Source organism: Harpia harpyja, chromosome 6, assembly GCF_026419915.1.
Source record: "Harpia harpyja isolate bHarHar1 chromosome 6, bHarHar1 primary haplotype, whole genome shotgun sequence".
NCBI lineage: Eukaryota > Metazoa > Chordata > Aves > Accipitriformes > Accipitridae > Harpia > Harpia harpyja.
The window spans coordinates 44,975,034-45,000,079 of record NC_068945.1 but is presented as its reverse complement, the minus strand read 5'-3'; the positions used below and the strand labels follow the sequence as shown (position 1 = coordinate 45,000,079).

Here is a 25,046-nt window from a genome sequence, read left to right as displayed (position 1 = left end):
GAAAAAATCTTATATGGGGTAGATCTTATTATCCCAATAACTAGATCATTTATCTTTTTAATGAATCCAATTAAGCCAAAGAATTCAAACCTTACTGCCTAACACTTGTATTTTAGATGGACTAACAATGGTAGACCTCCAACAGAAAAGTGGTGGTTAAGGTGTTGGTGTTCCCAGCTGTTCACTTTGCTCTTCTGTCAAAAAATATTGCTGCCACAGCAAAATTTGTGAAATAGAATACGTTCCCATACTTTAGCTGTTACAATTCAACATGTGTCATTGTTGCCTTTAATTACTGGTAAAGGTAGCTTTGTACTAGGAGAGTAAGGAAGGCATGTTCTCTTTTGCCAGCTTTGTGAGAGAGTGGGAACTAGTGCAGGAGCAGTGGCAAACTCTTGGAGGCAGTAACATCTTACCTGACTGCAAATGGTTGCTTGGTGGAAAAATAAACCCCTAATTTTCAAAAAAGGCGAACATTCAACATTAAATAATGTTCTTTAAAATCTGACTTTGTTTTCAGTGCCTTGTATATTTAGTATTCTTATTTATTTTTTGCTAGTGGTTTATGTTTTAATGCAGTTGGTCTTTTCTTTGCTTGTGTCTCTTCCTAAATAAACATCCATAATAAATTTTAAAAATGTTTTCCCAGTATGGCTTAACTGTTTTTAGCATACGCTTGTCTGAGCAAGTTACATTGTGGTGAATACTGAGAGATTGTTATATTTGATACAAAGCACAAGAGGCTAATAGTGATGTCTTCTCTTTGTTCATGGCCTAAAAATAAGGAAATAAAATGTCTTTTAAAGCTGTGAGTTAAAGCAAAAGGATAAATGACTTTACATTAATGGTAGATTGATGTTTTCTATTTATAGCATATAAAGAACAACAAGGACACAAACAAGTACGAAGGCTGGCCAGAAGTTGTGGAGATGGAAGGCTGTATCCCTCAGAAGCAAGACTAAATGAAAACAAAAAGAAAGGAGAAAGAATATGGAAAAAAACGCACTTTCTGCTATTATTAGGGAGAGGGCTATGAAGGAGACTGTACTGTAAATAATATTTTTAAAGCATGCAACCATCTTGTCGGTGTGTGCATGAGCACTGACATTTTGAATATTGGAATTATTTATTGCTAACACACCTAGAAATTCTTTTTGTAAATATGTCCAAAATAAAAGAAACATCAAATCATTTCTATGCAGGTTTCTTAAAAGCACAGTATTTAGTTTGCCTGTGGTAAATAATATCTTGTAGATCAACTGGCTAATAAATTGCATATGTGGATAATAAACAGATCCTCACAAATGTTGTACTGTCCTCTTAACAGCGTAATGTTGCTGTGAGTATGTAACTTTTGTGGAATATTGTAGATTTTAGTGATAAGTTAATAAAGAGCTTTAATTTTTTTTTTTTATCCTCTGCCTTTTTAATGGCAGCATCACTTTTTATTAAAGCTGTTTGGTTATTCTAATACCAAGTGTTCCAGAAATTTATTTTGTAGTCCCCCATCAAAACTGAGTAATCAGCAAAGGAAGAATACATGATAGTGTAACACAGATATGCCACGAGAAGCACAATAGAAATTATTTTTATTAGGGTAAGAACAAAAGTAAATATATAAATAGTGTGCATGGTATATAAAAGCAGCTTGGAGGGATTTGTACTTAACTTGAAAGTATGTTTACTTTGTACAAGAGACTTGGCATGTTAAGCAGCAGTACTGTGGCTAACTTGTTTGGGGTTTATTGCAATTCTTGTACTGCTGCTTAGCCATTGATTCTACCCACGGCCCTTCAGCTGTAGTGGCTAGTCACATAGTAAATGTGCATAATGGAAGAGCTTCCTCTTTTACTTCTAACCTCAGGAATAAATTTCCCATCACCAAGAGCCTGTTAGAAAGCAGTCTGCCTTCTAGTGAGAGTTGTTTCAGCTTACACAATTGTGCACATTTACTACCTGTGTTACATCTAATGTGAGCTGAGGTGATTTGTTCTTACGGTGAGATGTTAGAGAAAGCATTGTATCTTGGATTATGCATTGTGTGACATTTAAGCTTAACGGACAATGTTTCCTTCATCCTTTTTTTAATGGAAAAAAATGGACCAACTTGAAGTGGCCTTACTCTTTAGCTTGTATCAGAGCTGTGAGAAAACATTGCTTTCTTTGGAAACTTCTGTTTCTTTTAAGTAGGGCCAGCTTGAACTTTTGCTGAAACTAAGTTAGTATGGTATAACTGATGGTGTCCGTATTCAGAAAATAGGGGCTGACACAGAATTGGGTGTAATCTCTTGGAGCTTTATGTCATGAGTTCTGGTATAATCTTGAAAAACTTATAGCTAGTACCATGGGGCAAAAGTCACAAAGGATTTTTCAGGAATCCACGGTGTGAGTTTTAACACAGTGGCACTCAAAGTACTATTATTGTTGATGTCTTCCAAGACAGATTTAATTCTGTGCACTAAAAGTTTCAAGCAATATTGGGAATTACCTTGTAAGTCAAATAAATAACCTGTGATACCAGAGTAAGACTGGATTGAGTTGTTCTGTACATTTAAGTAGCCTGTTAAATAATGTGGTTTTCCCTCAAGTTTAATGTTAGAACAGCAATAAATGCACCTTATATAGTGGAAACTGCTTTTGTTACATCTCTCATTTTCTTATGTAGGAGGACATGTCAAAACCATGTAAATTTTTTCATCAGAGTAAACCCCCCTGTTTCTATCAATTGGAAAATAACTTCTATTTCATAACACTAGGCAATTGTGGAAAACTAGTTGTGTAAGTCCTGCAATTTTCACAGAAATACCGTTTTGTTGGTGTATATGCCAGTACTGGTTATGCTGTTATCCAGAATAATATCAAAATAATTTTGAAGTTACTTGGCAGGGGCTTAAGAGAGAAAAACCATTTGTCAGCATTAATAGTTTCCCTGGACAACTCTTGTCTTCGTTCTTTTGGTTTTGAATGCCAAGGAATAGTTCGTCTTTCATCAAATTAAAAAGTTCAGATTTCCTCTGCAAAGTTAAATGAAGAGGAAATAAGACTAAAGGCAGATCTCTTTTAGCCCTTGTGTCTTTTGAATTTGTGCCTTTTTTTTTTTTCAGCAGTCCAAATTGAGTAAATATATTATGACTCTCTTAACCCCTTGAAGTTGCACCTGCCACAAACCTTTTAAACAATGGATTTTAAAGCAGTAAAATGGGAGGATTATTTTTGTAACTGAAATAATTTAATTCTTGTGATTTTGATGGAAATCTTCCTCATTCTCCAACCCATGTCCTCACAGCTGTATCATATCACAATTAGACTCTCTTCAAGTACATAAAACTCGTAGTGGATTGGCCATGCAAAGGGGATATCCTTGCTCTTGTCCATCATTGTGGTCTGTTGACTTGCCACAAGATCTGGTCATGCCATCTCTTCTGCCTTGAGTGGGCTAGTTACAGTATGCCCCTGTTGAGGTAAACTTTCTGATGCTTACTCTTAAGAAGCGAGATTTTCTAATAGTCTCTCCACATTTCATTTGAGTTTTCAAGCACAAAGATTACCTTACTGGCCTCCCTGGTCTTTCCCAGAGCTGGTGATAGGAAGTAGTCGGTTGCAAAGATGAAGGCATTTTGTACAGGTAGCTTCACACAAACGTGCCTGTGTGTGACAAAGCTCCAGGATGCATATTTTCCTACACAAGATGATGGGAACATTTGCAGCATCTTGCAGACTTTTTGAGAACAGAGCAGTGAGGGAAAGAAAGAGAAAGATTGTGGGGGATGTCTACCTCAAAGTGCAGCTGCGAGAAGAGGGGGGAGAGGACATGAGAAGCTTGTAACTTCATTTTCACCAAGGAGCACCCAGCTGGGATTCAAGCCACCTGAAGATGACTTCATTGTAAACCACAGCTGTCAGATGCTGTACTAGCGTTGTTTTATATGGATAACAGACTTAAGAAAGAAGCTGAAGGGAGGCTTTGCCTTGACATGCCCTCTGCATCTTCTCTAGTGTCTTTCATGATCAAATTTTTTTTCTTTTCCTCTGGAAACAGCAGAGCCTTTTACAGCTTTAGTTTCCCCAGTGCTAGTTTGGAAAAAGCCTCCTTTTGCTCAGCATGTTTTGCTTTCTAGATGTCTTACTGTGGCACTTAGTTCCCTCAAACGTTGACGTGACTACTAAATGCTTGATGTGTATGTAATGTCTCCTCAACTGTTTGGATTTTCTCCAGTCCAAGTGTTTTTCACGAATGAGTATATAAATAAAATAGAGGCCAGGTGGATAACTTCAGGAGGGGAAATAAAGTAATAATGCTGCCACGTAAGTGCTGACTGACTTGTCTGTGTAAGGGTGGGAAGGGCTGTAGTCCTTCCCTAAACTGACTTGGGTCATTGCTGAGGTGGATACCAAGCAAGGGACTTCTTATTGATTATATCCTCTTCAGTTTTATGTCTGTAAAGCCAGGCTAAGGCCATACCTTAGCCTTAATACAAGGGGCCTAGCTAAGAAAATTGAAAAAGAAACCTGGAAAACTGGATGGGAACTTTGAGGCCAAAGCAGGAAAGTGCAAGAACAGCTCTCAGCCTGTTCAGTGATAGCACGAGGTGTCAGTGGCTCCTGATGCTGTACTGGGGATACGAGGGACCCTGCTTCTCGCCCTCTGAGCAATGTGCCAAAAGGGCACAAACACCTGGGCTCGGCCACCTCCTGCTGCTCCCTCCTTGGAGAGGAAGAAATGAAGAATGGCAAGAGAGAATGTGCTCTACCTGAAATGTTTCATTACATTTCTGATTATCTTAATACTAGCTTAAACCCACTTTTAGTTCCTTCTTGCTGCTCCTGTAGTCAGCCCTTTCAGCCTTATAAACAAGATCTAATGCATCCTTCATAGATTCAGGTTAAAACATGTTCCTCAGATGTCTCTTCGTATGCTTAACTATCCATCTAGGTAGGTTGTCTCATGTACCATCCAAATCTTTGTTGCTGAAAATTAATGATTACTTCTTTACAAGTTAAAAATTGATGGCTGTTGTCTTAGATGTCTTTTACATTCTTCCTGGCCCTATCTTTTCCTTTCTGGAACATGCAGCCCACTTCCTTTAATCTTGCATTTATCCTTTTTAAATCGCTATAATCTGTAAATCTGTAATCACCCGTTCCCTCAAAAAGGTCTGTTCCTTTCTTAGGGTATTGTCCATAGCAGGATATAGCTACAACCTCATTGATGTGAAAAAAGGCACTCCCAGCTGAGGAGGAATCATGTCTCCTCTTTGAGCTTGATGGATGGTGGTGGAAGGGCGTACTGTCTTCTGTGGAACGTAGTCTGCAAATGTTTTTTCCTACCAAATGCTGCAGCAATCCTCTCTGACTATCTTCCTCAGCCTTGAATATTTCAGCATTGTCTTTATCAGTACAGCCTCATGTTCCCAGATCTTGGCAGCTGAGTCATCCCTCCCATTGGAAAACTTGATGGATAATGTCTTGATTTATGGCTTTTATATCTTAGTCCTCATAGGTGCCTCGAAAACACCTAACTCACAATGTAGATAACTCCACCTTGTGTTTTGTAGTGTATTAGTAAATAAAATGAACATCATCTGTTTATTATCCTTTGAAGTATGTAGAAACGAAAACTTTCAGGGCTTTAGAATATATATGGAGAGAGGTAGGGATCAGTACAGAGCATTGTAATAGTCCAACTACGTTGTCTACTGTGTAAAATGCACTGAAATGACTCCATCCTCTATGGGAAATTTCTGATCCCTGGAGGCAGCCCAAAGCAGCTGGTTAATTCTGTTCCTCTTGCTGATCTTGCACTACAATGCAAGAGGTTTAGAGTGGTTTCTTAGCATTGCAATTATGGGACAATCAGCAGATGGAAAAAAAAAAAACCACTGAGCCCAACTAATTTTTCAAGGTTATTTAATTGGTCAAAATTGTATTATCCCAAATGTGGTCTCAGCAGAGTACAGTACTGTTCTGTCTTGCCTTAGTGCTGTTTAGTCCTGAGTGACTGAAAGCAAGGAAGGCTTTTTAAAGAGGTTACTTGCAGTTGTACTGCCATAAAACCATTGATCAATGAAAAATGTGCCTGCCCTGAAGCATCAACCCTTCTTACTGTGCATGGCTTGCTTGTTTTCCTGAGAGGGCTCCTATGTTAGCACATTGTGAGGGATCATAAAACTTCTACAGGAGGTAGTTGTAGCATTGGATAATCCCCAAAGTTTGGTTCTACCTAAATCTCTTGCACGGAAATCACTAAAATGGGTTTATTTCACTAGCTGCTTTGTTTGCAGAACTTCTGTCAGATAATCTCCATTCGTGCTGTGGGGGTTTTGGTTTCATTGGTTTGTTTTACGTTAAAAACCTGGAGTTTTCAATGCACATGAAGTGTGAAACCATAGTTGGATAATAGTCTGATGTTGGCAGCACAGTCAGCTCAAGGAGTTACTACTGCTGGTCACCTCCCTGAGTTCTCACTGCCATGTCCTTGCTGCAGTTTGCTGCTCGAAACAGAGCCAAATCTATTGTTTGTGGAGTGTTTCTGTGAACCGGATCGTTAAACCGACCGATGGGCTGGGGTCAGGGCAGGGGGTAGGGAGTCTCAGCACACGCTCAGCCAACCTGGTGAGCAAACCCAGCCTGCCATGAAACTACAGCCTAAAGCTCCAAAATCAGCAAGTATAAAACTTAACAACTTAGCTCTCTAAGTTTCAGGTAGCTTCTGGTTTTGCTCCCATTGGCATAATCAGCAATGTCTAGCTGGAATTGTTTTTTAAAAACCCAAACAGCACATCTTAAACTGGAATTGAATAGTGTCTTGCTGTTGTGTTCTTCTGCTTAATGATATATAGATCCTCTAAAAACTAAGTATGTTTAATGTCAAAATATTATTTAGCACATACTGAGACACAATAGAGTGTCAAATTAATTTTTTAGATTATGGGGCAGATTGGTCCATGCAAAAGAATGGGACATTGTTTCAGTCGTCAGCTGGTTTTGTGCTACTGACAGGAGGTACAATGTACTTTACAGCACAGAAGATCAATCATCATCCACATAAATAATACTGCAGTCTGTTTTTAACCCCTAGTATAGTGTCAGGCTTTTTCTCTAGAAAACAGAAATGCTCATGAAATGTGTTTCACTCTGCTTCACAATCAAATAAATACACATTTTCAGGGCTTTTGGGAAAATGATTATAGAAGTCTTACACAATCAGAAATTTCAACATTTTAATTAAGGCATCCTGATACACACATAACTTGATATTAAAAAACCAAAAAACCAACAAACAAAAACCCCCCAAACCCCAAGGAAAATGTGCAGCTCATTTAAAATGACACTGTATAGTCATAAACATAGCAAGGCTGAGAGGAAAATCAAATGGCCAAACCCTGAGATAGGCTCTGGTCTTTTAGCCTGTGACAAGCTGTACTCGCGCTTGCAGGCTGAGGTTCAGCAGAAGGTTTCACAAGGTATGTGGCACTACCCTGTAATGTATCTCTCTATTTTTCTCCAGTTCAATTAGTGCATCTAAACTCCACGTGTGTCTGCCTTCACTCTCCTAGATGCTTGTTACACCTCTTTGCTGTGCAAACGAAGTGATAGCTCCCCTCCACCGAAGGCCATCCATTTGCAGTCAGCCCTGGCATCCAAATTCCAGCCTCAGCCAGAGGGATCACCAGTCAGCGTTATCTGCTAGCTGTGGAATGGATTGCAGTCTCATGTTCCTATCTGCCACCACACTTCCAGCCCTGCAGAGCGATCACAGTGGCCAGAGAGGATTAACTCCCATTTCATTCTCTGCTGAGTAAACCATTAGTTATTTAACAGACCTACCTGTGGAACACACAGATGTCGAGTCAGTCTAACAGCAGACTCTGGGACAGGCACGGGTATTTTAGCACCAATTATCTGCAGCATTAACGTGGGGTTCACAGGCACCATTTCCTTCAGGATGAATTTGTCATTTGTGTGGGGGAAAAAGCATGTTTGACTTCCAGAAATACAAACCACAGGAGGCCATGTTTAGGAAATGCAATTTTAGTCTTTGCCTGTCCCTGAGAAACTGTACTGGGCTCTGCAGCAGGACTTGCCCAGTAGTCACAACTTGGATGGTTACAGTACAGCCCTAACTGGCAAACCACAGTTTTCAGGCTACGCAGGCTGAGAAACAAATGCAGTGACCAGGTAGCCAAAGCATTAGGTTGATGATCAGACCTGCCTATTCTTTTTTTTTTTTTCTTTAAACTTAGATCTCCCACTGCTTTTGTAAGTGATGTTAAGCAAGTCATTTCCCCCCAGTTTCCCATTTATAGTCAGAATACTACTACTACCCTCCTTAGTGATGCTCATTAGACGTATGGGTGTGAAGGCCTGTTTCTCAGTTAGTTATTGTTAGCTATTGTCTGCCCATGCTGACTGACTAACAGTAAAAATTGTGAAAGTGTTTAAAAAAAATCCTAAAAATTGTTATTGCAAATCCTTATGTGAAATGAAAAATAAAGTCATGATACCACATTCACCATTACTACTACTACTAGATCTGGGGACTCCAGATCACCTGGCAGGACAGACGGGATACAGTCAGGAGAGGATTCACAATTAGCATTTTTGGCAGGTTATCTAGAACAGATAATAACATTTATTCCACTCTCATACTTCCTGATATTCTACTCTGTGTGATAGTTACCATAAGTTACAGGGCTCAGACAAACAGTGCCTCATCTGGCATGAAGTCTGCCACAGTGGGATGATCCTTTTACATGTTTTTAATAAATTTTAGCCAGCAGAGTCAGTTGGTATGGATTCAGCACTTTCATGACCTAGCCATGACAGTTTGGATCTATGATGAACCGCCCTAAAGTCAAGTTTGCCCTCTTGTGAAACCTCATCCTTTGATGAAATCAAGCATCTCAGCTCCGTCAGAAACCTCAGACAAAGTGGACATCCTTTTAACATCATTTCCTCTGAATGACCAATGCTAATTGTTGCTGTTTATGTTACACATGCATTTCACATCTTGTCATTCACTGAAAACTGCTGCCCAGCACAGAGACATTTTGATAGCAATGGAGATGATCTCCATTTACTACACATCCCTTGACAAGGGATCTCCAACAGGCAAGGACAAGATGGAGTTCTTCAGTTGCCAATGCATGCACAGGCTGGCATGTCGACAGACTGACCAGCAGTATTCCTGCAGTAACTCCTCTGAGTATGTCCGCACTTCAGTCAACAACACAACTTTGCTCTTAAAATATGCAGCCAGTGCACATGCATTTCTGTTTTCAAAACAGTATATATCATTTTCACTTTCAGAAGAGGTTACAATTATCCTTTCTTCAAAAAGTAAACTTGTGGCATTTTTCATAGCTTTGCTACTTTTCACAAACTGCTGCTCCATGCATAAAAGGGCAGTGTGAGGGAACAGGACTGAGATAAGACCTTTCCCCCACTCAAGACTATGAATTTCTTTCCAATTTTTTTTCTAATCTTGCTTGCTCCGATAAGCACACACATAGCTACTTTCAAACAGAAAGGATGTATTATTGCAAAGCTATACAAGAGTATTATAAGGCTGTTTTCAAAGTCAACAACCTTGATCCTCCAGTTCCAGCACTGGGAGAAAAACCCCCATCCTATGAAACCGAGTGAATGAAATTCATCCTGGTGCCATATGCCCACAAAAGTAGCTGAACCACATATGTCGTATGTAGGCTCCTCTTTGAAAGCGGAGGCATGCTGTCCTACAGATGGTTCTCCCTCTCGCTCTCACCCGAGGAGAGCTTTTCCGGACTGTGGAAGGAGTAAAGGCAGTTTTGTGGAATAAATACTGCAATAGATGTCAGCTAATTTCTTTAGCCCTGATGCTACTACAAAACAATGTTCATATCCTGATCCCATCCAGAATTGCTTTTACAGATGCTGCCCATCCAGAACTAGTTTTACGGATGTAACTTAGGTAAGTTACGATGGAGCTTAAACAGCAGTTTCAGCTGTGGTAGGCAAAGAGAGGGGCTCGTGCTCCAGTCTCCCCAAGGCACTCAGCTTTGCTTCTGCTTCCCCCTCCAAGCCCCCGACGTTAGTGCAGCAGGAGAGCGAGCAGCAGCCCCTCAGCCCGCATGCACTTGCTCTCACCAGCGCTCTGCCCCCGGTGCAGAAAGGGTAATGCCACCTCCCACGAATAGCTCTCTTCAGCTTCTCAGAGGCCAGATGAGTCCTTCTGCTGCCAGTGAAGCTTCAAACCCGTTACCTTGTTAGCTCAGTCATTGCAGCTTTCATAAACCGTGTGTGTTGCCACTTCTCTTCATTGTCTTTTGTCATTCTTTGAAAAAATAAACTCTCCCCCCCACAAGACTGGGAAAAAAATCTTTTATTAACAACATTTAAGAACAAAAGATATTTTTTTGGAACTAGATGTCTTCTCAAAAATAACACAGTGTCAAATACTGGCTAGCCAAGCAGGCAAGAGACACCCTGACTGCATCATGACTGCCCCACGTCTCCATGCAATGCTGAGGTGAGTGCTCTTCCCCCTTCAAACCCACAGAAGCAGCCTACTGAGATTTTTCTCCTGGGCAAATCCTTGACCCTGACCTTAGGCCCAGGAGTCCAGGACCATTTTCTCCCCTGCCAGAAGTTAAGGCGTACCAAGAAGTACATTGGCAATTTTCCATACTTTACAGATCAAGTATGGAAGAACCTTTAGGTCCAGTAAAAGCTAAGGTAGTTTTGAGACACAGATCGGGGCTGCTTCAAGAGAAGATCTTGGTCTCCACACTGACCTCCCAGAGGCTGGTTCCTGCTGGAGCCCCACACAACAAAATGGTGGTGACCTCAACACTGACCTCAGTAGAGGTACTGCTAAGAGCAGTCTCACGGAGGGCACCGAGGCACTTTTACCTCTGCCAGCAGCTTGACAGAGAGCAGATTCAGAAAGAGAGAGAGGTGGTCTCTCCAACACCGTCGTATCAACAGTGACCAGTAGCACGTCCCATCCGTGCTGCGGCACAGCTTATGGAGCCCATGGGTTTACTTTCATTGCTGGAAGATGGGAACAACCCGGGGCTCACAACTCTCTCTTCAGGGTCTTCCATCAGGATATATCCTCCCCACCCAAGTTTTCTCAGGGAGGGTGTTGAATCCTCCTGTGACAGCGACTGGCATGCTGAGCAGCCTTTCCATAGAGAGCAGATTTTGTGGCCTCAGGGTAATTATCTGGCTAGGTCAATGGAGACAGACTGGCCAAATGTGGAGGGAAGGTCCAAAAAGAACCAGCAGATAAAGGACTGACTTTTAGTTGCTGAACTGATGTTCCTAAGATACTCCACATAAGGCAGTGAAGTACCACAACACAGAAGACTGCATTTGCTTCTTCCTGACCTACACATCCTACAAAGAGTGACAGGGAATCTGGTCACCATCTTTCATGGGAAAATAATTGACAACTAGGAAATGAATTCCTCAAAGTAACTTTGAAACCGTCAACCAAACCGTCTAAGATGATTTCTTTCTAAAAACTGACTGTTGGTGTGGAACAATTTAAGGGATTGTGAACCTTTGCAAGTGCCCTTGATGTCAGTGGGAGTTCTGCACTTACCGCTGGGATTTCACTGTTTGTAAAAAGGATTTAAAAGAATTTTAAAAGTATACAGAATATTAATTAATTGATCATTTAGAAAATCATAGTAAGTGTTTCTCATCAGTGTGTATTAACTGCAATAATTATAACCACCCTGATGGTAAAAAAAAGAACATTTATGTAATTCTCTGACTAATTTCCCCCTGCACATGCAAATAATCTATTAAAGGCTACTACAATAGTAACAAATATCTAACCAACAGATGTCAAAGGCTGTATGTAATCTTATCACATTAGTTTCGGAAACCTTTTACATAACTTGCATAATTTAAATATTTACAAAATATAAACTTTCTTGTCTTATCAAAAATAGGTCTTTGCACATTTAAACAACAGAAATCCTTTCACATGATGCTTTTTAAGCCAGGCATTAAATCATTGCATAAAAATAAACAAACTTTCACAGATGTAAAATAAAATTAAGCCAACATATGGAGGGGGAGAAAATGTTATCAATAACAAAATATTAAATATTTTAGTGGTGTAAGCCAATCCATAAATTACATTGTGCATTGAACTTACTTAGGATGCAACCTAATGAAAAGTTCTAGGTGCTGCTTCTGTAAGAGAAAACAATGTTTTAAAAAAATCTTTCACTTTATGACACATTTCTTCGGGCTGTATCTCGTATGGTTAATTGTGAAAATGATGGTGAACCACCAGCGAGATGGTTGAACATGGCAGGTTATTGCATACAGTCCAACAGTGGGGTGATGACCGGCTGACTCGCAAATTGTGTGTTCAGATACTGAGGAAATGTCTGTGAAGGATTTTATTTCCTTCAAATACCAAACTATATTTCTGTCCCACCTCAGACCTGTCCTTTCTGCATTTGAAAGACAACCTATAAAAGTCCCAAGGTTGCTATTTGGTAGACCGTTCATGTCCATCAAGCTGTCCTCCAGCCCCTCTACTCTGGACACAGCTTGCTCCACGCCAATGGACCTTCCCCTTCCACCCAGGCAGTGCCCAGCTCTCTGCAGTCACGCCTGTTTCTCAGTACCAGATGCTTTTCTGCATATTATGCAGAAGACAGCTTTCTGAACGGTTGCAAAGCAAATGCTTCATGGTCAACAGCACGACATTTCCCTTATCTTTGGGTTTTTTTCCCTAAAGCCTGCAGAAATGAACCACCTAGTGGATCCATCTAGTCCATTCAGTCTCTGGCTAACGAGATCTTGAGTTTTCTCCACTGTACCTACCGACCACGTGGATCGTCAGGACGTTGTGGCTATTAAAGACTGGGAAAGTTTAGTGTCTGTCCCTGCTCATAGAGTTACATGTTCAAATGTGTCCTTAGGAGTCCTTTTTTGCTGTTTTAGCTGTCCCTGTGTGCAGGCTGCTATTCATTCGGTTGCTCTTTCATTCGCCAAATGCTTGGACTACCCGGTGTCTGGCAATACCCCTTCCCGAGGCTGATCCCCCTGCAAATCCCACATGACAAGAGTAATTGCTGCCTGCGCGGCAGTTGTGTGTACCAAACAGTGCAGGATGGTTTGGCCGTCGTTTTCTGTACTTCATCTTATTTGCAGGTGTGTACGTCGGTCATGGTCTCGCACCTCCGGCAGCGCACGTAGCAGCACCAGACAAACTTGCATTCACACCTTTCCACGTGCCTGACAACATGGGTGTTGTACCCGCGCCCACAGCAGAGGAGGTTGCAGCCGTCGGGTCCGTCCGAGGTGCGGTTACATTCCCTTCCCTGAGTCCCAGGGATCCCCAATTTTTGGTCTTCGACACAGTAATTGGGCGATTTGTTCACATACAGCAGGTCTTCTTTCCTGATTGGTATTTTTCGCTGGCTTTTTTCTTTCCTGCGTAGCTTTTTTTTCAGTCTGTCTGATATTTGTATGCTGTTTTCATACTTATCTTTTAGAAACCGGCCAATCTTTTCAAAGGAGGACATTGTTTTCCAGCAAGTTTTCACAGCACAGGACCCAGAAACACCGTGACAACGGCAATCCACTGACATCAGCTTTGCTACAGCCTGAAAGCAAAGAGAGAATGACATTTGGACGTGGTCTTTCATTCATTAGGAATACTGCCTGACATCAGTAACACAGAGGTCTCAAAGTATTTAATATTACAGCTGCCATTGGTGCCATTTCAGTGATGGGGAAGCCAGCGTGCAGGAGGATACATGTTAGGAATCAGGTTTCCAACTCCAGACCCCCACTATGAGAAGCCTGATCTTCAGAATGGCTCTGCGTTTGCACTTTGCAATGGCAATAACATAGCAATATCGAATCACAGTAACAAAAGCTTGTATTTCTGACTGGCTTTTCATTCTGGAGGATCCTAAGTACCTGAAACGACACATCTTGTGTCTCTCCTTCCACCACTGGAATGCAAACAGCCCTTGCGGGGAATAGCAGGAGGGGAAGCAGGGATAGGGTAGGTAAAGGCACCGTTCCTACATTGGAATACATTTACTGGGCAGGTCTATGCCACCTTTTAAGGGTGCCTTGTGGCTACCATCAAGATCACTAGACATTCACAGCACGGTCTGTAACTAAGGCCACAGGAATGGCTTGAGGCCACACAGCAGTGTCTGTGTGACCAGCGTGGCTCAGCACCGGAAGCAGCGCAGCCTGCAGCCCAGAGGCAGCTCGGGGCAGATCTGTGCTGGAAGAGCAGAAGGATGCCCATGTCTCTGAGCTCCACGGACAGTCTATAAAAGGAGCCACTCAGCTCAGCAGAGGTATCGTCAACTCAGGTATTCTGGAGTAAATCTCAGGTGCTTCTCACTTACAGGATCAAGCCCTGTTCTTCTAATTTAGGCATACTTGTACTATCATGGGTTTCTAGCGTTTCCAGTTGCATAATGGCTCTATATCTAACACAATTTGATAGTTGCATTCATATTACTTCTATAACTTTTGAAGTTTTAGCAAAATTTCCACAGTTATTACGAACATTAAAACACCCTTAGATGGGCTACTTTTCCACGCCCATGCAGAAGCGAGCACTGGGCTGAACAATAACTGTCTGAGCAACAATGAGAATCTGCAGCCTGCGTTAAGCTTTTGCAACACACATGAATTTTGGCTCCGTTTACAGGAGACTAAGCCTCAAAGAACTGGAATGTGTAAACAAGCAGTAACTTTCTTTATCTGGGACTACAACTCAAATAGTCAGCAGACAATCAATATAATACTTCCTGCTGGAATATCTAATAGTCATAGTATAAAATTATACAATTAGACTTGTGACACATCTCACATTAGAGTTTGGAAAAGTGTACAGAAAAATCATCGCACGCACAGATACAGCAAAAGGACAAGGTATCATACTTTTTGTTTTGTTTTGTTTTACCCTTCCATTAATGTACTTTCTGGAGCCATCCTGTAGACTCATACGGGTCATCGGTTAATGGCATGGAAAGCCCATGTTACCATCTTGCATTTTACTAACCTTTCCCCCCATATTTAATTTCCACAATCAAGGCAATTGGGAAATGTAACAGAAAGTGTAAATTTTAAATTAACTCATAGTAAGTTTCTCTTGAAACTTCTCATGCAGCAAGGCAAATACACATTCAAATTATTCCTCTGTGGAGGAACCACTAGTTCCCACACAATGGGGAAGACAAACCCTCCTCCCAGCCTCATGATGTTTATTAAATTTCACCCTAAACCTTCACTTACCCCACAGCTCCCACAAATATTAACTGCTGTCAATCTGTATCTTTCTCAAACTATCTTAGCGAAGAAAAAAACAGAAGACAAATCTAGCTAACACCCTCCTCTGGTTTCCCCTGAGAAAGTAGTTTCATTTGTGCCTGTTCCTAAGCCTTGATTTTGCAGTGAGATCAGAGCCCTGAAATCCTACCGGGCCCTACTGACCCTATGCAGGACCAGAAACAAACTCAAGTCCCAGACTGCTTATTTGTAGCTCAGGCAGCACAAATGCCATCCTCAAAGTTTCAGAGCTAGTCAAGGCACGGAGCAGATAAAAAGTGAGCTATTTCTACCCTGTGCATTAAACTAGGACTTTTCATTGTGGTGAATATGGTCACTGAAGTTTGGGACGAGTCCAATGTGGGTAAATCCATTGATTTCAGTGGGAGTTGAGTCCTCCTGGCACGTTCTGCCCCAAAGATATTGACACAAGCCTGAGTTGGTATTTGCGTGTAACTCTACAAACCAGTACAGGAGATATTTCCAGATGCTGTGGATTGCTTTTGGGATTGGAGATTTTTCCCTATCCTGGAAGAAATAAGAACATTGCAAGAAGCAGACCCTCACCCCAGAGCACACATAGACTCTTTCAGTGGCAAATCAACCGGCAGTAATTCTTGTAGATACTTAACTTCTCTCCTTCACAGGCTAGCTTCTGTTTAATAGACAGACTTGACCTTGTATCTCAAGAATCTATCAATAAGGAAATCACTGAGTAGTCAGAATATGCATCATTAAGACGGAACAGTGACTGAGGCAGATGAGAATTTGAGATCCAAAGACAGAAAGTCTTTGTTAGAATACAGATCACCTAATAAAATGTCAAGGAAAAGAGAAACACGATATCAAAACATAAATTTTACACACAATTTACAAACAGAAGGGATTTAATAGTATTTTCCAATTTCTAATTATTAGTTATTTGCATCAAGGCAAGTAACTAGAATCGCAAAGTAGTATGAAATCACATTGTGCTATAAGATTTGTAAGGTTATAGATGCAATTCTCACTTTCACTGCAGTATGACAGGGTACTAACTAGGGAAGAAACAATAGAGGGAAAATAAAAAACTTGGCTTGGGGAAAGAAATGTACTTCCCAGTCTGCTAGAATCAGGCATAGTAAAATCTGGATGAGGCAGAAGGATCCAGAAACCGTCAGAGGAAGCACTGGACATGTCTGCTAGGTGCTAGGGGTGAGTTACTTCCATGTAGGCCAGTAGCCCAGCAGATGACACTCGGAGTTTTCATCTGAGGATGCATTAATGAAAACTGAAAGGAAACAGAGTTTCTAAACAGGAGCAGAAACTGGTGTTGGAGTCTCAGGCTGATATCAAAATATAAAAATCCAGCATATATTAGCAGTGTACGTACGATCAGGTGAATGCATGAACTACAAATGTGTTTGAGTGTGGAAACACTGAGAACATCTGCAGCAGTTACAAACATTTGTGGTTTTATTCTGTGTTGCTCAGGATTCTCACATGAAGCTTTGATGCACTCTGTTTTAGAATGACTTATGGTGTCATCACAATTGTGCATGACCCCAGGCTATTGCTTCCCAGCTGCTAGGATGGGCAAGTTTTCTGGGTTGCCTCTACTGCCAGCACAGGGAGCTGACATCTTGCTTTGCCTGATCACAAAACGTGCCGCTGGATCTCAGGCTGCCACGTGAACTTCAATGAACAAACTCCCATAGTTGAACATCTGGCAAAATTTAGGGACTAGGCATCTTCTCGTGCTGTTTTCTTGCAAGCAAACCTAAGACGGCGCCTACAAAGCCAATGCAGCCTTCTGGTGGGACGTGGCTGCAGCGCACGCCTGCATCTCAGCAGAGCTACCGGGATGCACAGAGTTACTGGGAGCGTGACTTCCAGACTGACTCCACAACCAGTGCTCGGTTTCACACCTTTCAATTCACATGGTGAATCTTTCCAGTTATTCCTGAAATTGTGAGAGGATTCTCCCTAAGGAACAAAATTTCATAGAGAACTTCAGAGGAGCACTGTTACTCACAGAAACGCGGTGGGTAGACATGTCCTTCTGTGCAAGCTGGGACAGGTTTTCAGTTTTCTTAGGCTGGTCATGAAACCGACTGACTGCTTCTGAGAAACGATCAGTGTGGAACTGAGCTGGATCCACGAGTGTTGTGTTCGGCCACAAGCCCACCCGAGCAGTTCCTCTTGCCCCTATTGCCCCGGTGGTACTAGCGCAACAAAAGTGCAGGGTTAAGTGATGAACTGGATACAGTGCTGAACACTGGCCTATGTTAAAAATTAACCTGAAAAAAAGATCATTTTTAAACTGACTTCCTTCCACCGATCCAATGCAATTAACAGAGGGAGCGGTGTGGGGTGGGAATGTGTGGCTAGAAGAGGTGGATGGGCAGAAAGCAGAGAGTGGTCTGCAGCAAAGGAGAGTTTCAGTGGAATCACAGTTTGTATACCCTTTAATGCTAATTAATGCTTAATATCTCCAAGCGAAGCTCTCTGCAGGCACTGTTCTCAGCTGTGAGACAGGGGCTGCCAGTACTTGTTTTGCAATGGGAACCAATGCCAGTAATCAAACGGCCTAATTTAAGCCACTGGTAGAACTAATAGGACTATTCATGAAGACAAGCACATGTCCTACTGGAGGTACAGCACTTCTTAAGAACAGTTGCAGACTGTTGGTGGGTCTGTTACCAACCCACAAGTATCAGTAAAAATAAACTCTCTGATGAGCCAAGCTATCTCAATGTGAGAACGCAAGTCAAATAAACTTCCACAAGTGGAAAACTGAGCAGAATTCTTCTATCAGTAAAAAAAATACTAATACAATAAAAGTCAACCCATAGTGCCTGACTGCCCTCACCCTTTTCTATAATGAGCAGAGGTGCCCAACACCCTTTTATATAAGGAGCAGAGGTGCCCAACTTGTATATGCACATCTAAGTACGCTGAACATTACAACGCTAAAAGATGATGGACATTTATCTTGTGGCAGAAAAAGGAATGAAATCTGGATCTTCTGGGGTTCAGGTTAGTATCCTGAACAGTGGACAACTCAATCAAAGGATCCTTACTATTTTAAAACTGATATATCTTGGATTTAACTATGAGATGTAGAAATGTAAAATAGCATTTTGTACGGAAATGGGAAAAGAACAAGAGAATTCTGCACATACCAGTTCCATTAGCAACTCCAAACAAACACAGAAGTATTGTCCCTGGAAGACTGCTCTTGCAAGACACAGAACCAGGAACATGACAGTATTTATTACAAAAGGTCATAAGGTACCGAAATATATTGCAAAACATCCTTCTTGTAAGCCCCAAAACATGAAGGTCAACATTTTCCAACATCTCCCAGTTAAGAATTTTGAAACTACAGAAATGAAGAGTTTGGCTAAACTTTACATCCGCTAATATTGCTGCTAGAAGTCCCAAGTACCAACAGTAAACATTCTCTTTTGCTCTGGACAGTGGTCAAAATATTTGCTTTATCCTACAGTTTGCCATTAAGTTACAAAATATTTAGGCACAGAGACTGACTAAATACTCTGCATATTTTCTTCCAAGATAACGAACAACAAATACGCCATTGATACAAAATCAGTGAAATAAGGATCTTCTGGCCTTTCAGGCTTGCAGCAGATGGGGTTTTTTTAAAAACATCGTTTGAAAAAGGAATGAGCGTACGTATCGTGTGCACCAAATAAGCCTGTGACAGCGTACTTTGAGAGCCTTGTTGGAGAGCTCAGTATTGTGAAAAGCCTGAAACCCCGAAAGGTCCTCAGGACCTAATGGATCCTATTGGGCCAGATTCTACCACATTCCTGGAGACTGACAGCCTAGTCTAAAACTCTGGTTTCATGAAATTATGTATAGTAAGAGGTACCACTCAACGTAAATAGTAATAGAAGATACTGCAGTTGCATTACATTAAAGATGTGGACTCAGAATCAATTATATTTTCACGTGTATAACCCACATCTAAGATAACTTGGATCCTGGCAAAAATACTATTCATGGAAAATGAAGGCTCGCTTAACCACATCCTCCAGCCCCTTGTAGCTTTAGCTCACTGTTTGAAAATATGTTATCTTCAGCTGAACGTTCTCTTCCCCGTTGCCAGTCAGTCCTGTCCCCATGACATAGGTGGCCCAACTGTCTGTGTGACCGCTATAGATGAGATCAGGGATCTGATCCAACTTTAAAGAAACACCAAAAGAAAAGATGCTGTTCTACGCTGTGTGTGTACGTGTGTGTGTGTGTGTCTATGTTTGGGGGGGGTGGGGTTTGAAGCTAAATGGTTCCTTGGTACAGTTCACAGCACAGGACCCCAGGCAGTTCTGCTGGCACACCTGCAGGAATGAGTGATGAGCACAAGGATGGTATGGGAAGATCATAAGCGAACACTGTCACTGAAGACAAAAGGACAGCAAACTACTGCTGCTGCTAACATAAAGCTAAAGGCAGACAAGAGAACAGGGTACCAAAGAGAAGACCTGTGTTGCTGCCGCCTAAACACAGAAATCACATCTCTCTTTCTCTTTGAAGTTCCTCTGGAGCCTTGCAGTCTTCTTCCCTACACTTCCACTGTCACTCTAATCCGAGAAAATGGCACTGTCTAATGACAAACATGAGTATTAAAATAAAATTTCCCATCTGTACTGTATATGAAAAATCATGAAATGGAGAGACAATTTTATGGAGATTATTATCTTCTCCCTCAACTATCTCTCTCTACAATGGTGATAAATGACCCTTTGCTCTTTCCCTAAGAAAATAATCACTTAATCTTCTGTTCCTCTTATTAACATCCCCTACTACACAATACCAAGCACCTTTCCATGGAGATGATTTAGCTGCTTGGCATCTAATTAAACTCACAGTAACTGTTCTCAGCATCTACTTAGGTTTAAAGTTTGCTGCTTCTACTTCAGTCCTGAAAAGGGCCTATGTCCCTGAAAGATTTTCTGGTTTTCCAACTATATAACTTAATAAAATTAAATAGCATATATTACCTTGTAAACTGTAAAAATTAGTTTAAATTAAAATAGTTTGCAATGATACCACCATGGCTCTTATGATGGCTTACTATGGCTATTCCCAGTCTACGGTGGATAGGAAAGTTGTTTTCAGTAAAACCCACTGGTGCTGCTTCTGGCTACAGGAAATTACTGAGTTACAATGGAGTCCATCAACATGTGTAGTCAAAACCAGAGGGTCTCCGTTTCTTTTAGATCTGTCACTGAGCAGAACAGATTTAAAGCATTACGGGGCCAGAGAGAGCCATTAAACACTTACAAAGTTAAAAACTCCAAGGTAAAGCAGAGAAAGTCATTTTAAATCAAGAACCAGAATCCAGGTCTCAGCCATTCCAGATGTAAGCCCCAAGCACTACATTACAGACTCACATCTCCCTGTATTGGCTGTCTGTTTCTGCCCCCATTTATCATCCTCTGCAGAACGGGACAGGAGGACCCAATGTCACACACCCACACCCACATTTCCTCCGCAACCGTGGGTTTGAAGTCCTCTGCACTGAAGAAGAGCTGTCCGAAGCCAGTCTCCTCTCACTTCTCTGACGAGTGCCCTAACCAGCAGGCTACTTTAAAATAGAGGTGTCGTTTCCATCCCATTTTTTAAAAGAAAAGCTTAACTCTCTATTTCCTCTCTGAGCAATTTTAGACTTCTGCTCTCAGCCGCGGACCCCAGACTGTGGATGGGTAACCATGCCTCGTGTCCAGTCTGCCTGCTCATTCAGTATTAGAAAGAATTAAAAATGCAGGTCATGATAATAACAGAATAATCAGTGAAAAAACTCCTAACGTATTATGCTGATAACAAGACTATTTCGGGTTTGCTACAGAATATCGAATGTCTATTTAAGATAACTCTGATTAGCACTCCAGATCTAATTCTTATTTTGTGGAATTTATTTTAACCTGTTTAGTTAGTTTAGTTAGTTAGTTGTTTAAAACCAGCTCTGATTCTGAGTTTGTACAGGTTTGTTTTGGTGATGTTAGTGCCGTTCTTGCCATTGGCCCCATCTGTACCCGCAGTCAAGGACAGGCCTCGTTTGGTTGATGCCATTTTGTCAATGAAGGTGAACAAGCAGTCGCTGCCATTTCAGAAGGGTGACACATACCTGCCTCCCAGCCTCGTTGTTGTGCAGGTTCATCGCCGCCAGTCCGCTCCCGCTCTTGCCCGTTACGTTCTTAACGGGCACATCCAGGAACCTTCTGCTGAACGACATTCCATAGTGGATGTCGTCAGAGCAGCCGCCCCAGTGCCAGCCCTCGCTGGCCGAGCCGCCATGCCGCAGGTTCATGTCGCAGGAACACTCGGTCATGTTTCCTGCGCTGCACGATCGCGTCACCGAATGCACGAGGCCTGCCGACGTCACTGCGTATATGAACGCGGTCTCCTTCGTGCCTACAAAGCAAGGCACGAATACGTTACTTCGTAACTCCCTCTGATTACCTTCCTGGCGGAGCTGTAGAAAGCGATTTTACAAGCCAGACTATTATTAAAAGGGAACAGCTACAAGTTTAAAGTCATCACAGCTTGGTCTGTAGAGTTAACTTGTTTAAAGCAGTGGATATTCACATCCAAAAAAGACTTTGGGGCCTCTTCATATGACCATGCCATTAATGGCGCTGTTTCTGGCTGCTTGTACCATGCGATTTTTGGTAACTCCTTTCTAAATCTGGTTGGGAACTTTATTTGCCACAGAAACCTACAAGTCAATTAAGTTTTAATAATAAAAAAAAATCAAACCCAAAAGAAACCACACCCCAGGCCCCTTACTCTCCACCCCGCTTTTCACTATTCCTATTGATTTGAAGAAGAAGAGAAGGTTAGTTCAGGTCTTGGAGGAGGAACTTGAAGCTGTCACAATCCTGGGTTACTTTGGTGTGGGGCCAGAACTTACCTCATGCTAAATTTAGCAAACATTGAGGTTATTCTAATTCACAAAGGCTGCTCTAATTCACAAAGGTTGCAAACAGCCCCAAGAATCTTAAACCAGGCAGAAATCAGGATAGCACAAGGATATTTAGGCCATGTGCTTTTCCGAGAACAAGCTGGCCATGGGAAAGACATCAGTACAAAAAGCCTTTAACTGTTATACTATATCTCAGAAGAATCATGGCGGGACCTGCCTGGGCCTCTTAAGCCAGTCTCGTTCTCTGAGACTTCTAGCGTCATGTGGCACAGATCTTTAAACCGCGTTAAGCAAGGTATACTCTCTAAGCAAACTGAAAATCAATGACTGGCCATTAACTGCAGCTAAAATTTCACTGTACTCATTTTCACTGTTGTAAAAACAATTTGTTATTTCCAGCCTCCCGAGTTTCTGTCTCACGGGCAGGAAAGTTCCTGTTTGTTTCTCCTGTTTGTATTAGTCTGTGGTGCTGGTGCCATCGTAAAATGCTTCCACAGGACACACTAGAGAAGCTTTGTGGGTTAGCAGTGCCGCTCATTTATGGGCCTGCAGGAACAGTCCTTCCCATTGGACAGAAGGACTAACATACAATACATATGGCTACATATAGTAGGGTAAACTGCTCCCTCTTTGGTTTGGGTTTTTTATTTTTTCCTTTTCCTTTTTGGAATACGTGTCACTTTTTATTGCTCATCTTGTGTTTTCACGGTTGGGTTTTTTTTTCACTGTTGTATTGCAGCATAAAGTGAAGACTGCAGAAATACAAAACGAAGTACTACGATACTTAAGCTCACATCAACAGCTACGCTGAAATCATTGAGCAGAGTGCTCCAAAGAACCTTTGACACCGCCGTTCAATGCAAACAAAATGTCCGTATTTCATTGTAAACTTCAGCAATATCCATTATTAGTTCATGCAACCAAAGCAGCTTGGGTCTTGCTGTGCTGAGCAACACCACCTAACTGAGCGTATAGGATACGTTCGAAAGCAATTGGCGTTGCGTATGGTGCTGCGAGCAGATTTTTACCTGCAGTCAAGCGACCTTTTCGAAATACCGCGTGCCATTACCCCACTCACTTAGTAATTATGACATAAGGGGATAAACCCGACACCGGTCTAAGAATAACAGCATTTCGACACAGTTAAGTGGATCCGGTTGAAGGCGCTGTCATCCACGGACGCGTCAAGCAAAAAATGACAAGGAGCAAGAATAATTTGGGGAAAACAATGGCAGGTTTTGTCTGCCCGGGGCGTTTCGCGTACCTGCGCTGGCCTCCCCGGGCGGATGCGGCCGCGGCCACGGCCACGGCCACGGCCACGGCCCGGCTCCGCCGCCAGAGCCCTCGCCCCGCCGGGGGGAAGCCGGGGGAGCCCCCCGCCCGCCCCCCAGCCCCGGCGGGCGCACCTGCCGGCCGGCGGCCCCGTCGGGGCGGACACTCACCGCTGCTGAGCTGGTGCCCGAAGGCGGCGGCGGCGGGGGAGGCGGGGGCGGCGGCGGCGGCGGGTCCGCGGCGGGCGGCGGGCGGCGGGCGGCAGTCCCAGCGCTCGTGTCGGAACTGGCTGCGGCACTCCTGGAGGCCCAGGCGAGCTCCCTCCCGGATGGCGGGCACCAGCTCCGGCTTCTGCTTGCACAGGTCCTGCTGCCGGCGGCTTAGCGGCGGGCTGGCGCAGCCCGGCTTCTCCGGCCCGCCGGCGGCGGCGATGCCCAGCCACCTGCAGAAGCAGCCCCCCCCGCCCCGTCAGCGCCGGGCCCCGGCGGACGGCGAGGGGACGGGCGCCGCGCAGCCCTCCCTCCCTCCCGCTCCCGGGTACTCACATCCAGGTGCCGCCGGCGGCGGGGGAGCAGAGGGCCAGCAGCAAGGCCGCCCGCAGCAGCAGGCGCGGTCCGAGGGGGGGCCCGCGCCCCATGGCCGCCGCATCGAGCCCCGCCGCCACGCCGCTGCCCGGGCGGCAGGGACGGAGGGGGACGGCCGCCGGGCTCCCCCCCCCCCCTCCCCCTTACTCGGCTCTGTCCTCCTCGGGGGGCTGCGGGCGGCTGGCGGGGGGAGCCCGGGCCGTCGGAGGGCCCTGCCGGGGAGGACGGGCTGGCGGGGCGGGCGGCGGGAGGGGAAGCATCGGGAGCGCTCGGTGCCCTTCGAGGTGAGAAAGTTGGGCTCGACGGTTTTCCCCGGCTCTGCCCCCCCCGGCCGCGCATTGGCCGCCCGGGGGCCGGGGCGGGCCGGGGCGGGCCGGGCCGGGGCTGCGCGGGGTCTGCGGGCCGGGCGGGCGCGGTGGAGCCGCTGGGCAGCCCCTCCGCCCTGCGCCCCTTCCCTCCGGGAGGCGCGGCGCCCGGGGGGGCTGCGAGGGGCGCCGGGGGCGGCAGAGCGGGGCTGCAGGCGGGGGAGCCCGCAGGTCGGCAGCGATTTCGGCCGCGGCAAGAAGAGGGGGCGCGGAGCGCTGGCGCTCCTAAATCACGGCGTTCCCTAGGCCTTTTGGTCACGTTTTCTGAGGCTTCGGCGGTGTTAACTCACTGGCTCCAGAGGCAGCATCAGTATGCCTTAGGACTCCCTTTGTCCGCTCCTGTTAACTTCAGCGAGGCGCTCTTATCAGCCACTACCTTACGAATTGTTAGTTACTCATTTTACACATTAAAAGCCAATGAGTCAGCCAGCACCTGAGGAAGAGCTGGTGTTGGCACTCTGGACTTTCAAGTCCTCTTCGATCACGATATGCTGCTGCTTCCTTCTGTGTAAGTGAAACACCTGCACTAAAAATAATCTGGATAAAATGGCAGCTCTCCGAAGGCTTTGATTTGACACAGTT

At 43.7% G+C, this 25,046-nt stretch overlaps 2 protein-coding genes across 2 annotated transcripts in view; one reads left to right on the top strand and one right to left on the bottom strand.

The window, feature by feature from the left end:
- FAM3C (FAM3 metabolism regulating signaling molecule C) overlaps positions 1 to 2,631 on the top strand; it is a 32,321-nt gene extending 29,690 nt beyond the window's left edge. The window contains exon 10 of the mRNA XM_052790167.1: positions 873 to 2,631. Within this exon, the coding sequence (XP_052646127.1) occupies positions 873 to 962 (90 nt within the window). The 3' untranslated portion in view covers positions 963 to 2,631. The remainder of the gene's footprint in view (positions 1 to 872) is intronic.
- Positions 2,632 to 11,727: 9,096 nt separating this feature from the next.
- Positions 11,728 to 24,213, bottom strand: WNT16 (Wnt family member 16). Its single transcript, XM_052790789.1, has 4 exons — positions 24,061 to 24,213; positions 23,686 to 23,957; positions 21,446 to 21,732; positions 11,728 to 13,619 (listed from the first exon to the last, which is right to left on the bottom strand). Exons 1-4 carry the CDS (start codon positions 24,150 to 24,152, stop codon positions 13,155 to 13,157), a joined length of 1,116 nt encoding a protein of 371 aa, XP_052646749.1. The 5' UTR covers positions 24,153 to 24,213; the 3' UTR covers positions 11,728 to 13,154.
- Between the last annotated feature and the right edge of the window lie 833 nt (positions 24,214 to 25,046).

Coding starts and splice junctions, on each gene's coding strand:
- WNT16 (XM_052790789.1), bottom strand. CDS start 24,152: ATGGGGCGCGGGCCCCCCCTCGGACCGCGCCTGCTGCTGCGGGCGGCC. Junction 21,733..23,685: donor CGGGCACCAGCTCAGCAGCG/GTGAGTGTCCGC, acceptor CTTGCTTTGTAG/GCACGAAGGAGACCGCGTTC. Junction 13,620..21,445: donor ACAACGAGGCTGGGAGGCAG/GTATGTGTCACC, acceptor CTTTGCTTTCAG/GCTGTAGCAAAGCTGATGTC.